At 38.5% G+C, this 15,678-nt stretch overlaps 1 protein-coding gene across 1 annotated transcript in view; it reads left to right on the top strand.

Moving 5' to 3' along the window:
• The window catches only part of LOC120534040 (phytanoyl-CoA dioxygenase, peroxisomal-like), a 64,647-nt gene that overhangs the window by 44,364 nt on the left and 4,605 nt on the right, over window positions 1-15,678 (top strand). The window contains exons 7-8 of the mRNA XM_039761271.1: window positions 9,409-9,558; window positions 14,228-14,365. Coding sequence (XP_039617205.1) covers window positions 9,409-9,558; window positions 14,228-14,365 — 288 coding nt within the window. The remainder of the gene's footprint in view (window positions 1-9,408; window positions 9,559-14,227; window positions 14,366-15,678) is intronic.

Below are 15,678 nucleotides of genomic sequence, written 5' to 3'. Positions count from 1 at the left end.
AATGACATATGAGCAAAGACAACTGAATGATTTGATTTGTTATTGCTGAAAGGAACACATTTTATTTATATTTCCAGGTTTTGTTATGCAGCATGTTCATATTTGAATTTGTATAATTTTGACAGGATATATTTTTATGGAGAGCAAAATCTTTTGGGATATTTAAAATCTAAGTTTATTTTTATATAAAATTACATAAGAGTAAAGAAATTTGAATGTTTGTTCTTTTAACGTTTACTTTATTTCTAACTTGTATAATTTAGACAGGATATATTTTTATGGAGAGCAAAATATTATAAGTTGTTTAAGGTTTGAGTTGATTTATTCAGAATAATATTCCTGTCTGTTTTTACCATTCCTACCAAAGATATTTCTGTCGACTAAATAAAAATTCCTTCTATTTAAAATTTAAATAGAACTTGAACAAATCGATAGTTCATAATATCCACGCAGACTTGCGTAAGAGCGGGAGTCATCCGTTTTAACAAGCAGCGTATTGCACTGATCTGAAATAGCTGTGTGTGTATATATGTAGATATGTATGTATATGTATATATATGTTTATATATATGTGTGTGTGTGTATATATATATATATATATGTATGTACTGTATATATGTGTATATGTATAGATATGTATATATATATGTTTATGTGTGTGTGTGTAAATATATATATATATGACAACAACACTCATCACTCACAACAGTGACAAAACAATTACATTGACAATCATGTTACGTTATTTTCAAAATGTTTCCTTTTCTTTTTCATTGCTTCTTTAACACACTACTTCTCCGCTGCGAAGCGTGGGTATTTTGCTAGTCTATACTAATAAAAGGCAAAGCCCTCACTGACTGACTGACTGACTGACTCATCACTAATTCTCCAACTTCCCGTGTAGGTAGAAGGCTGAAATTTGGCAGGCTCATTCCTTACAGCTTACCTATAACAGTTAAGCAGATTTCATTTCAAAATTCTACACGTAACAGTCATAACGGTCGACAACGTCCGCCATGTTGAACTTTCTTATTTATGGCCCCATCTTCATGAAATTTGGTAGGCGGCTTCCCTGCGCTAACTGAAACCGATGTACGTACTTATTTCGGTGGTATGACGCCACTGTCGGCCGCCTTATTGAACTTTCTAACGGTCTTTGTTACTTATGGGCCCATCTTCAAGAAATTTGGTACGCGGCTGGGCCGGTTCTAGACAGGCATATTTAAGGGGGCAGACAGAAATGTGAAGGGGGCACATGGTGGCAATGGAGGCTGGAAAGGGGTGGGGTGCTCTGGATAACTGTTTTTGTCATGTCATTGGATTGCACTTCATCAGGCCTCTACCTGTCCAACTTGGGTGTCCCACCTGAAGGCTAAGCTTCTGCTGGTGTAGCTCTTAGGGTCACTGAGGCACGCAAACCCCCTGACCACAATAAGGTGGTAATCCCTCAGGAGGAAAACTGAAAAATAAAACAACAAAAAATAAAATTCCTCATCAGATTATAACAACTAAAAACATGACATTTACCTTAATTGGATGGCCTATATCAAATATATTAGAACTCAACAATAACACTTCTCACTATTGCCAATATTAACAAAACTAAAAAGGTTTTAGTTATTAAAAAAAATCATTTCACCAAGTCTTGAAAAATAAAACTAAAAAATAGAATATAAAATAAAATAAAATAAAGAATAAAATAAAATATCCATCCACATCTTTACAACCAACAACATAAAATTTATCTTTATTGGATGGCCTAATTCTCAAATAAATTTGCAAAATAAAGTAGAGAATTAAATAAACCCTCTTAATATATCCAATATTTTCAAAACTAAAACAGGTTGGCATAGTTGTTTTAAGCTTGTTTGTTTTGTAAGCAACTGAACAGCTCTCCTTTCTCCTCAATCCACTCTACAACAACAGTCTCCTGTTTCCCTTTGCAAACACTCTTACAAATTCATCCATATCCAAGTTATTTGTTATGGACTTCTCTTGGGCCAAGATCACCAAATTCCTCTTTCTTTTATGTAACATGGTGCGACGATAGGGGGTTAGGACCCGTGACATAGTGGAGAAGGAACTCTCACACGATGTTGAAGACACACCAATGTCCAGGGGCCTCATGTATAACGCCGTGCGTAGAATTCGCACTATAACATGGCGTAAGCACAAAAGCCGAAATGTAGGATCCTGATGTAGGAATCTGTGCGTACTCCAACTTCCACGTTCTTCCGCTACATAAATCCCGATCAGTGTGAAAAGTAACGCTCATGCACACGCTTTATGTAACGCCCCTACTCCTCCCAGAATTACACCTCTTTGAATATGCAAATCAATATAAATCGCCCTTAAGGGTAGCCCTCTGCGAAAAGACAATGGGAAAAGCACGGGGGAAAATATAAGCATTTCAGCAAATACCAAGTGGAGGCAAAGGAAAAACATACTATTTGTTTAATTAAACCGTGTTATGATCAACAAAAGGAAGTTGATCGAGTGACATAGCGTGTTGGAGAAACTTGAAAGCTCACGTTCACAAAATCGCACAGTGCCGGAAATAAAAAAGAAGTCACATATCAAAGTCGCCGTGAAAAGGCGACTTGTAGTCCACTGTCTGAGTGTCATATGAAAGCTTATTAGGGTACAGAGAAAAAAAAGACAAACAGTGGGAAAAAAGCACGAAATGTCAACTTCAATCTCGACATTTCCACTTTAATCACGTAGTTTATTTTGTCATTAAAATAGAACATAATAAACTTCATCTTAAAATCGTTTAGTTTCTCAAATCACATCGCAATTAAAGTAGCACGTTAAATGCTTTGTTTTGTATTTGATCTTCTATGTGCTCTGTGTGTGTGAATCACTACATGCTTCTTAAACCGGCTCTCTTCCTCTGACAGGACACAGAATCCATTACATTCATGATATTACAGCTCTCTGAATAACTAAAATACTGAGATGTATACGTGATATTATTTTCATGATGATAGTTAAAGCATGTTATTGATTGTGTGCAACCTTCGATGAAATTATTTATTGCAGCAGTACTCATGGGCGGCTCTGTCCAATAGAGAAAGTCTAATGTCAATATGGTATCTTATGCACGGTGGATGGCCACATCCGTTGCGGACACTGCATAGCCGCCTCATGCTCATGACACAAGCGTTTAACTTTTGTCGAAATTTGCCGCTGCGTTTTTAGCTGTGTCGTTATTTTCTCTTTCTGTTTTATATTCAATATATACAGTATTGGCATGGCCGCCCATGCAGTCCTTGCTTTTCTTTCTCCAAGTAACCGATCCCCACACACTCAGCTCTGTAATAGACGTTAAGCCATCTGTAAGCTTAGAGCGTTAATTCTTCAAAACATACAGTTTGAAGATACAGTGATATAAATACTCCGAGTGCTGCAGTGAGAGTAATATGGAAAAAGATGATCTGCTGTGGCAACTCCTAACGGGGCAAGCTGAAAGAAGAAGGTGCAGTTAGAGTAACAACGCTAAAGCAGTTACGGTATTTGGAATACTATGGCTATTCCCTGGACCATTATATTGTTACAAGTTAATTACAATCAGATGCATTACACTAATAAACAATATGAGGTTAGTTTCAGTGTATTTATAAAGCCGTGTCAGGAAAATAAAGAGTAACCACACACGAACAGTAGCACTGCTTTGACACTTGGTGCCGCCAGTCTCCAAAACCGAGCGGAGAACTTGCGTACGACAAGGTATGAGGTACCGTGGAAAAGTGCGTGGCTTTACACCAAGTGTAGGTTTTATACATCGTGATTTGAATGTGGAAAAGTTCTTACGCAACATTTCTGTGCGTACGCACCATTTATACATGAGACCCCAGGGCTGTTACATACAATTTATGCATCTCAGGAAAGGCTTCCTTTTACTCCTGCAGGAGTTTACACACTGTGGACAGGTCTGTTTCCTTTGAAAATGTTTGAGCAGCATCTGTTTTGCAACAAGAACTTCATTTTTCAGACTTACAACATCTGCTACAGTCCCAGCCATCACAGCCAGAAGGTGCAACAGGATGGGATCTAGAAATGCACTAGATTTGGGTGCAAGACTAGATATGGCTCTCATCAGGTCAATCTTCTTGTGTGAAAATCTAGTTTCCATTTCTGAAATGGCCCTGTCAAGGATTTTGAGCAGGGATCTTTTCAGAGACTGATGGGGGAAATGGCAGGGTCACCAGAGTCTGTATGGCCCAAAGTTGAGAGCACAACACTTTGACCCAGGTGTTTGCTCATTGTTCTCCTTCTCTTTGTTGGATGTGACTCATCCTCAGCAGGAGATGACACTCCCCAACAGTCATCCTCATGGATGTTTTTTAGAGTCCAGTGCTGCACTAACAACCTCAGAAGCACTGCACAGATCAACTGACTGAGACTGTAGAATAGCATTTGCTGGTTTCAAGACACCAAGCACCCGCACTGGGAACTTTCCAATCTCAAAGAAGTGATGCCTCTTAATTTGGCATAGCAGGCCTGATTCCTCGGTGCACAGGTCAACTGCAGCATCATCATCCTCTGTCATCTCAGATAGGATACTAAGGATTTGTTCTTGATTGTCCACAGTGCACCTTGTCACCTCATATAGTGACTTGTCCATCTGATCTCAAGCAGCCTTTTTAGACAAGGTGCATCATGTTTATTGAGCATATAGTGGTGGTGAAAAAAGTTGTAGAGTGAACTAGATAGGCTAAAAAATCTTTTTGCACATGGCTCACTCTGCATGGCATGCACAACCACTAAGTGCAGTTGGTGGTTGTAGCAATGGATGTATGGGACATATCTGTCAAGCCTCTTTTGGAGCAGAGCTTGTACCCACCTCTAACCCCCTCACAGAAGCCCCATCATAACACTGGCTAAGTATACTGTCAGCACTGTAGCCAGCATCAGAAAGGTGTAACAGGATCTCAGAGGTGATGTACTCTGCATCAAGTTGTTACAAGTCAAGCAACCCAATAAGATGCTCCTCTGGCATGGAATTTCTGACAAACCGTATTATCACAGACAAATTTTCCACATTGCACCTATCCCTGGTCCCATCACTTTTGAGGCAAAACCCTGCAGAATCAGCACTTTCATATTTTTCCTGACCTCTCCAAGCACCATGTCAGCCAGTGTTTGGATAATTTCATTTGGATATCCTTAGATGTGTATTTTGCATTTTTTGGGATACCCTTAGCAATGCTTGCTAGCTTCTCATCCTTCTCTAAGGTATATTCCATCAGTTTTAGAAAAATACCTGAAGCAATGTCATCATCATTACCCACTGCATCATGTCTCAAGGTTTTTGCAGTCCCACGGACCCCTTACTCATTTACACAGAGAAACCTTATAGCACTACCAATACTCTTGACATAGTAATGTTTTTTTTCAAGTTGTGTTTTACCAACCAACATTGAATCCACAGCCCCCCCCTCTGGCCTCTCTGCTTTTATGCTCAGTCCAGATTGTTGAAGCATGCACATGGCTGTGGCTGGACACATGCCTCTGTAGCCCCTTGTCTCGATCAAGTGCTGCTTTCCAGTTGTTAAAACCAGTTAAGGTAAAAACTACATCCCTCTCATTAACAGTGCTGCCATATTTCCGACAGGGGAACAGAAGCATGCGTCCCACACAACAGAGTACTCCAGCCATGGTTGTGTGCGGTACCAGGCAGGATTGAATGATCTTAATGTTGTACCACCAAATACACGTTTGGGGTAACTAGCCAGTATTGGCTGGGATGGTGTATTGCCATTTAAGTCACTGGGTAGCTGAGCGGGTTGCTTTGGAGCAGCAATTGTTGGCAGAGGTACAGGAGAAGCAGTGCCTGTTGATGCCACAGGAGTAGACATGCTAGCTGCTGTCTCTGATGCACCAGTAGCAGCATCATTGCTACTGCTATTGGTACAGCCAGGAGCAGCATCACACTTTTTAAAAGCTTGGGAAAAAGGATGCATTTCACAGCATTAACTTTCCCTTTGTGAGCTGCTGGAAGCTGGGGTGGAAAGTGAATAAATAAGCTTTACTAAAATCGCTGTGATTACATCAGTATATGAAACGAGAAAACTGTTGAGTGCAGAGTTGAAAGCTGGGGCGGGGCTTTGTGTCAGGGTCTGACAGACAGACACATGTCCTCCAGACGGCTCTATGCAACAGACAGGCTCACAGTGGTGCTTGTGGGATCGAGAAAGAAACACTTCTCTACCAGACTGAAACTGTGAGAAGAACAATGGACTAGTCCCCCATTGACTGTACAGATATAGATGTATTTTTTAGTTGTTGTTAATTATTTCACGAGTCGCTATGATTTTGACGACAGAGATTTGCTGCTTCCTCAAAGCCTCCTGCAGTTGACGAGCACATTTCGCCTGCCCTGCCTACTGAGAAACCTGACACCGGGTCATTTGCATACTAACAGTGATTGGATGTTTAGCTAGGGGGAGGGTGAGTGGGGGATCTCTACGGAGTACTGTGTGAGCTGCGCACAAACAAAGCACAAAGGGAAAGAGCGAACAAGAGGTGAAACCTATCATCTCATTTGTTCCTTTTCCAGTGGATTTTTCAGCTACTGTAGTGAATCTTGTCCATATTCAGTTTGCGGGTAATCTATTATTTTCTTTCTCAACCTCTAGAAGTTTGATTTAAGGGGGCAGGACATTTGTTTAAGGGGTCATTGCCCCCTCTTGCCCCAGCGTAGTGCCGGCCCCAGTACGCGGGTTCCCAACGCTAACTGAATCCTACTTACGTACATATATACGTCAATAGCCAGCAGCTCGGTCACTGTGTGAGGCAGCATTAGGTCCCCCATCCCAACGCCTCCCACGTTGTTGGCTGCCTGACTATATAAGGCCGTCCGTCACTCCGGTCTCTACATTCCCTTCCTTGCTTCGCCACAGGATTCACGTCTCCCTGCTGATAACTACAGCCTTTTTATTTAATCCATGGATTCTCCACTGTTTTATTGTTCATTTATTACGATTATAGTTATTTTGTAGGTATTTTAGACTTACTTTACATTGTTCAGGTACCCATTTCCTTTATCGTTCCAACCATACCCCCATTAACATGTCTATCGAGGTGATCACCATCGATCAAAGAACTGTCACGTACCGAGTGGTTTCCATGCCCGGAGATGGCACCTGCCTTTTCCATTCTCTTTGTTACATATTGCACAGCCATATCAGGCTCACTCTTGATATCCGGAGGAACCTTGTGTCTTATGTATAGAATGACTGGGACAGGTTCAAGGTGTGGACTGATGACGGTACCGAAGATAATTATACTACACAGGAGCACTAGAAGAGTGAAATGCTTCAACCCTTCACCTATGGTTCTACATGTGAGTTGATGGCTGCCACTGAATTGTTCGGTTGTCGCTTTCAAGTGTACTGAAATGGCCAAATATTTTACACCTTTTGACAACCGCCAATGCCTCTTAAACATCTTAGATTCACAGGTGACAATTTCAGTACTGGACACTTTGATGTTTATGAATGTTTAAACTCTCAAAAGCTGGATGTAAAGTTATCGATGAAACTGGTTGTGTGCTTACAACGCTTGACAGATGCTGAATGTCACCTCAACACAAGTCCATACTGTCGTAATTAAAACAATCCATGAAACTCAAACTGATTGTAACAGCAGCAATTCAAGCTGTGAGATTTGAAACAAGATTACTTTTCACATGGTCAACTGTACGTTGCATGCTCAAGAGTAAGCTCAGCGCACAGCTTGGTCAGATTACAACCGTAGGGCCGAACTGACAATGTGGTATACAAAGAGATCCTCAACAAATAATTATTGGTATATTTTCCCTCAGTTTAAAAAGGTTTAATTTTCTTCTTAATTAAAATTTTAAGGCAGTACTTTGCCGCTGCGAAACGCGGGTATTGTGCTAGTTAAATATATAATCCAATAAAAAGATGAAAATCCCAAAAGGTTAAAACAAAGGCTAAAACAAGATTAAAACCTGCAGCAATCATTGAGGCTACACCATCCAGAAACAGCTTCTTACCAGCCTCATCAGCTCACTCAATGTTTCCTCAGCCAACGAGACTTCAGCTGCCACAATCCTCTCTCTACCGACCTTTTTCTTAGCTGCCTCCGACAGTGTCAGCTAGATCGCTCGGGGTCAGTTGTCCTCTCATCTTCCTTCTGGCACACATGGTCGTCCTTAAAGTCCCTAGGTCGGACTCCTTCTCCCACTCTCCCATTCAGTGGGCACAATCCGTCCCTTGAGGCGCCAATCACTCGATCTATCCAGGACCACCGACCGCAGTGACCTTCCTTTTCCTCAGCTGGCTGGCTGGTTCATCCACTCTCTTGCACTATTTCCAATGCTACTCTCTCTCGCTCGTTCTCCAAGCCTTTAGTTCTTCCATCTTTTTCCATTCTCTCCTTTCCGCCTTGCGTTTCTCCTATTTATTACGGGAATGTGGCTCAGGTGTGCTGATTAGCAGCTCCCAGCATCAATTACGGATGCGGACGACTCCTCACCTGTGCACTTAAGCGAGGACCATCCGCATCACAAAGCACCCCGGAACTGCTCCGGCCACAATACCGCGCCCCCTCTTTAATCCGTGAATGCAGCAATTATCTATGTAAAAAAAACTGGCCTTTTCAATCTGAACTGTGGACCCGCTACACGACAATGTCTACCTACGTTGGACCAGTTTAGAGTTGCTGCTTAAACTAATTTTCATATATTGTGGGGTGGAAGGAAAATGGAATACCTGGAGAAAGCCCACATGGAATTGCAGACAATATAATGAAAAATGTGTATCTACACTGGATAGATAGAGGTTAGGGAGCATACATTGATTACAGCACGTTGCTGCACCCACCATCCGACAAACCACCCTGATTGGGACCCTAGTGCAGCCGTGCAATGTTTTTTTTTTTAACAGTGGCTGGAGTGCCAGTCCTGCAACCAACCCCCAAATTTCCCCATGCAAGTTGGAGGACTTGCTGGATACAGGTTAATGTCATTCGCAGGATAAAGCAATTGCAGGTTAAGGGGTTTGTTCAAGGGCCCAACATTGTATAATCACTTCTGGCATTTACAAGATTTGAACTGGCAATGCAAATCCCTAGCCTTACAGCCACCACTGGACAAATAGCTGAACCTAAATTTCATGGAGTACTAAAAAAAACATTAACCACTGCACTACAGTGCTGCCATTGAAACCAAATAATTAATTAGTTTAATAGGGAGTTATTAATATTTTACTAATTTTGTTGGAACTGAAATTCCTTGAATGCATTTTTTAAATCAAAGATACATATTATATTTAAGAAAATGTTCTACATGGCTAAAAGAAAGTTCTGTCCACCATATACCAAAAGTTATCCTTTAAATGTTTAACAAAAATAATTAACTTTGTACTGTTATATTTCCAGGGAGGTGTAAATAAGTTGTATCATGGAATTCGTGATTTTGATCCTAACCTTCCATATGTTCATCTTGTTATGGAAAAAGGAGACACTGTATTTTTCCACCCACTGCTAATCCATGGATCAGGAACGAATCGTACACAAGGATTCAGAAAGGTAATTTACAACTAGGTTCTACCAGCAATTGAGAAAGATTCTTTTAAAAGACAAACAGCTTGTAATGATGAAAATGTTGTTCTTTAAATTATTGAGCTCACTGTTTAAATATGGGCATATTATGGAACTACCCTTAATCAAAATTAACATAGTATACTAAAATTTGTGTTGGTCTATTGAAGGTTTTTTTCATTCAGTACTTGAGTATAAAGCACAGTATTTCATGTCATGAGACTAGAGTGCCTGTTTCTTAATAATATCTAAAGTGCTTAGTAATAGAAGCAGTGAGATTTTTGCATCAGACTGTTTTATGGTAAATATTTTTATTTTGTTACATAATTTGAGTGGTATTTGTATACATATTCCATAACAAATATAGTGTAATGTGTCTTTGTGCTTGATATCACTAAAATTTGAGTGCATATTAAAATTGTTGAAATCCAATTTTTTAGCTCAAGATTCTCCTTGGAACAAAATAAACAATAATAAACACAGCAGAACCCTCTAACAAAAAGCCACAAATCTATCAAATATTCATAAGATGTTTATCAAGAAGACAAAAGGCCAATTTGCTTAACAAGTACAATAGTCAAATATTGCTGTTATGATAAAAAGCATATTGTATACCAAGCAGCATTTTTAACTGAAAATGTGAGCTGCTGTACTTAACACAAGCTCACTCACCATACAAACTCAGACAAGCAGTGTTTGTTTTATCTAAAAGACAACATTAAAAGATCTCCATTCATTAATGTGGCTTTTCCTGCCGTTTGTCTAATTGGGCGACTCCTCCAATTCCTTTCTTGAAGTTTTATACCTCCACTTATTTTAATGTAAAGGCTGATATTCCGGTCTACTCCATCTCTCTGTTTACAGGAAATTCACAGTAAAAAAAAAACCTTCCCTAGCTCAACTAGTATAATACCTCATGTAAAGGAGCACTACAACTAAATTACTTTAAAGTTTTGAAAGGCACATGCTGAAAACATCTGCTTTTTTGTTGATTGGCTAATTTCCAATCACCAATCAAGTCTTGTATTGAAAATTGTCAGATTTAGATTGGCGACCAATTGATTGGAGCATCAGCATGTTTTACTGTATGTCATCAATGTGTACAACAAGGGCTGACTGGATTTTGCATCTTCTCTGACAGACATTCTTCTACGATGGAATTGAACAGCCCATCTCTCAACTGCAGCACATGAAGGGAACTGGTCCTAGTGCACATTCACTACACGAGACTAAATCTCTGAAGGCACTTTGTTCTATTATTCAATCACAGAACAATTTTTGGCATCACTGGTGATTTGACACTATAAACCACAAATGGTATAATGCTAGATTTCAGTTCACAGAAGTTAATTACAAAAACAGCACCATATAATGTAATATCCTTTTTTGATTCAGGCTCAAAACTTTTCCGTCACCTGTGTGTGATTATAAAGTTTCAGTACAAGCAACATCATTCTCAACAATGTTAATCATCTAAAAAAAAAGATAACAGAAAAGTGAGTTGGGTGATGTGTAATAATAGTGCAATATTTTAATTTTACTTTGTGCAGTAGCTTGATTTTACTTTGAACAGGAAAACAAGATCTACTGCTGTTAGGTGGTTGTAGAATAGCTTATTCTTTACTATTTTATTACGTTCATCATCAGTAACATCTCCTGGTTTTATATATTAAGTATTATATAATAAAGGGCTTTAAAACTCTATTACATTTTTACAGAAGCACACTTTATTTTTATTTTTCTAACGATGAAGCTTTCAAGTGATAATCTTTTTCAGAGTCTAGAGTTATCCTAATACTACGTTGGGTATCCTCAGTGAATGTATCAAGCATATATGTCCACGTTAAAATTATACCAAATTACTTCTTTCAAATCAGACTTAAGAGCCTTTTATCTGCCTTAATTAGTTTATTTATGGGTAAACTATACTTATTGTGAATCTCATTATTATTGCATCACCTTAATTATTTATCAGAACTTGTATAATTTTGTTCCTTAATCATTTATTGTACAGTATATCAAATCCAAGGTTTCAATCTCATTGTCACAGACAGCATTTTACATGCCATTATAACATTTTCAGGGTGGCAAATGTAGCTAACATTGCTGCCTCTCAAGTGCGGGGTCTTCGGTTTGTATCCCATGCCTGGTCATTTTCTGTCTGGGTTTTACTTGTTTTCACTGTGTCTGTAAAAATGTTCTTCTTACATCAGAAAAAACATCTCTAAATTGGCCCCATATGGGTGTATGTGTGTGCTGGACTTGCATCCTCTTCAGGATGGTTTTCCTGGTGCTCCTACAATAGGCAACCTTAAACTGGACTAAGAACATGTTCTATTTTTACTAATTATTTTGAATTTTCAGATTTTTTTAATACAAAGGAAATTGGGTTCAGTATAGTTTTAGGGTGTGTTTCCCCTGGTTTCCCCACAACAAAGTACTTTTTATATGGCTGTCAGTCATGAGACATGACAAATGTGAAAAACCTGACATTTTTTTAGTCTTTGAAGTCAGTATAAACATAAGTTTTGTTAAAATGTAAAAATAGATAAAAAAAAAAAATGATATACTAAGCTGTGAAGATGTTGCATTGTAACTTCTAAAAATGAACCAAATTAATTTGCTGTATTCAATGCTGTATTAAGTAAACTGTAAAATATACGTAATACTTGTTGTGGCTGGGTGCAGGAATGACAGGTCTCAGAAAATCAGAGTTGGGATGACAGCAAAAAAAACAATGCCTCTTGGCATCTGAGATTCACACCCTCAGGCTTTTAACTAAAAAAAAGTTTTGGCTTTAGCCGCAGGCTTTCTTATAGCTGGGGAACCAGAAAGGGCATGTCTAAGTGCTTCACTGGGCGGTTTCTCAGTTCTGCAGCGAGAGAAGGAAAAGAGAATGTTAATGACAGCATCCCCTCTTTATTACATATTTCAATCGAGCCTGTTGGGAGATCCTCCAATGTACATGTGTGCCATTGTATATATTTAATTCCTCTAATTTATAATGATGCTAAATATATTGAAGTAAACAATTGCATAACCCTTACATTAAAAATTTTAATTATGAGGAATAAGACAAATGCTTATTTGTAATATTGTTGCCTAAAACAGCCATTCTCCGTTACATTTTTTAGTTTAATTTCTTCTATACTGTGTATCCCAGTGAGGGACATGACGGTTATCAGCCTAAGCAGTTTTCAGACTCATCTTGTGAATTTCATTAGGGACTCACAGACCAACTGAGATATATGTATAATACTTCTAGCATCTTCTGAGTCTACCACTGGGCTGTTGTGTTTGGTGTGAAATTATCCCCAGTAGAGCCCAAATCACCTCACCTGACACTGCCATCTTAAGGTTTAATACTTGCTCTAAGGTCCTCCTATCTCTGTTACAGACACTTTAGCTCTTCAACCCATAGCTCATGGAGACACAACATCAAACACACATGTTAACCAAGGCAACATTACAATAAATATCATTAAAAGGCAAGATACATTCAGAGACATTAAAAAAGTTAATGTAATGTCAAAGGAGCATTAGCTCTCTAGAGAAGGTAAACAAGGAGACAATAAACCATTAGGCAAGGCAGGCAGAGTACACCTGCAACCGGAAGCTGTCTACATTTAGACTACCTAAGACTCTAGGGATAAAAGAATGTTTTGCTCTGTTGATTTTATACCCTGTTGTACACTAGCGTCTACCAGAAGGAAGCAGCACGACCCTCTGATTACAGAGTGTCTCAAGTCTAAAACAAATTTAACAGATTGTATTTGAACTTTTTTATTAAAAATTGCTTCTAGATTCTTTTGATTATTTTTTCTGTACTCCACAACAATACTAGTAGTATTTTTTGAGATATATGTGTTTTCTTACCAACAAATGCGTCAAATGGTAAACTGCTTTTAATACGTAATTAACTCTTTACTGTCTTTTGCTAAAAAGAAAATCAGTCTGTTTCCCTCACTGTAGCATGTGGTCAATGAAACATACCAAGCTATTTATATGGCTACACATTATTGACCTTTGCTAACATCAATGTCCCAGGTTTAAATAAAGACAAGAATCATCATGCAAGGCATACGTTTAGCGTGCTATTCCATTAAGTGGTGCAGTAGCATTATATAAAATTAAACATGCTATTTGTGTTTCTCAGTAGTTGGTCATTCAATAGAACAATGCAAACAAATGGAAATATAAACATTTCCTAACTCTGATTAGCTTTGGATAGAAAAAAAATAATTCTACCTAAGGGCAGAAAAATGGAAAATTAAAAAGTGACAATGATGAAATATATCAGAAAAGAAATATCCACAATTTAAACAAATCACCTCCAATAATGTTTGATTAATAAAAATAACATCTGATGACTGAATAGATTCATTCATAATGTATAGGTTTAATGAAATATGCTCAGAAACACAAATTAACTATAAATGAAAGGTGGAGTCGGCAGTGACCACTATAGAATGGTGACAGCACGAGAAGAGACTGAAAACAAATGAGTATTGTGGAAAAAAAAAAATAAAATGAGGACTGACAGATGGTCTTGAAAAACGGATGTGTACCCATTCACACTTTATGGTGGATTTGTTAGTACTACTAACCATAAATGTACCCTTTTTTAGGAACTGAAGTTTCATTTCATCTTCCTTAGGCTATTTCTTGTCACTACGCAGCATCCGACTGTTTTTACATTAATGTAAAAGGAACAACTCAAGAAAATATAGAACAAGAGGTGAAAGAAATTGGTTTCAAGAAATATGGACTGGATCCAACCATTATTACACTTCAGGTAATTTGCACTGACTACAACATACAAGAAATAAGACTGGATTTTATTTTAAAATACTTTACAGAAATGTGTAAGTTTTTATTTTAGACAGTGTTAACACAGGCTCACAATGATGACAAAATATATAAATGTTGTGCCTTTTTTGAAGTAAACACATATTGAACAGATGCACAAATGTGCAATGCAGAATGCAAAGCAACAAATTCTGTATGCAGGTGCTCTGGGCCTACCTCTATGGGTGTTGGTATTTGTCTACCAGGTGTGGTGACATATCTACTTAACCCACCACTCCAATAACCAGAAAACACCCCCATTCTCTCCGGTTTTGCTAGTGAGACGTAGCCCCAACTAAACTCCTAACCTAGATTCAAAGGGATATTTGCTGTGAGACATTTTTAAACACACTGCCAAGACCACTTCTAGGATTGGTTGTCAGCCTATTACACTCAGCACCACCATACCATAGTGCCCTCTGGTGGCACCCAAAACCTCTTTACCTGTAAGCCTTTATTAACCCATAAAGGGCCATATATATCTACACATACACATAGACATGCACACACACACACACACACACACATATAGTATACTTTATTTTAACTATGCTGTACTCACAGATCTGGCATCATGGGCTGAACTCCTGAATCCGTGGTCTGTACAGAACTTCACTTTCTCTCTGCGTCTCTGCAGTTCTCCTCCAAGTACTCTGGATTTCTTTCCATTTGCAAAAGATGTGTATGTTAGGTTAATTGGTAATTCTGAAATAACCTCTGCTGTAAATGGACTTTACAATGAAGTAGTAAAGTTTATAAGTTACAGTTTGGAATGTATGTCCAATATATATGTATGTACAGTATGCATGTATACAGTCATATGAAAAAGTTGGGGAACCCCTCCTAATTCTTTGGATTTTTGTTTATCATTGGCTGAGCTTTCAAAGTACCAACTTCCTTTTAATAAATGACATGCCTTATGGAAATTAGTATTTCAGCAGTGACATTAAGTTTATCGGATTAACAGAAAATATACAATATGCATCATAACAAAATTAGACAGGTGCATGAATTTGGACACCCCAACAGATCAATACTTAGTTGAGCCTCCTTTTGCAAATATAACAGCCTCTAGACGCCTCCTATAGCCTTAGTGTCTGGATTCTGGATGGAGGTATTTTTGACCACTCATCCATACAAAATCTCTCCTGTTCAGTTAAATTTGATGGCTGCCGAGCATGGACAGCCTGCTTCAAATCATCATAGATTTTCGATGATATTCAGGTCAGGGGACTGTGACGGCCATTCCAGAACATTGTA

The sequence above is a fragment of the Polypterus senegalus genome, chromosome 8 (assembly GCF_016835505.1).
Source record: "Polypterus senegalus isolate Bchr_013 chromosome 8, ASM1683550v1, whole genome shotgun sequence".
Taxonomy (NCBI): domain Eukaryota; kingdom Metazoa; phylum Chordata; class Cladistia; order Polypteriformes; family Polypteridae; genus Polypterus; species Polypterus senegalus.
This window is presented reverse-complemented; position numbering and strand designations above follow the sequence as displayed.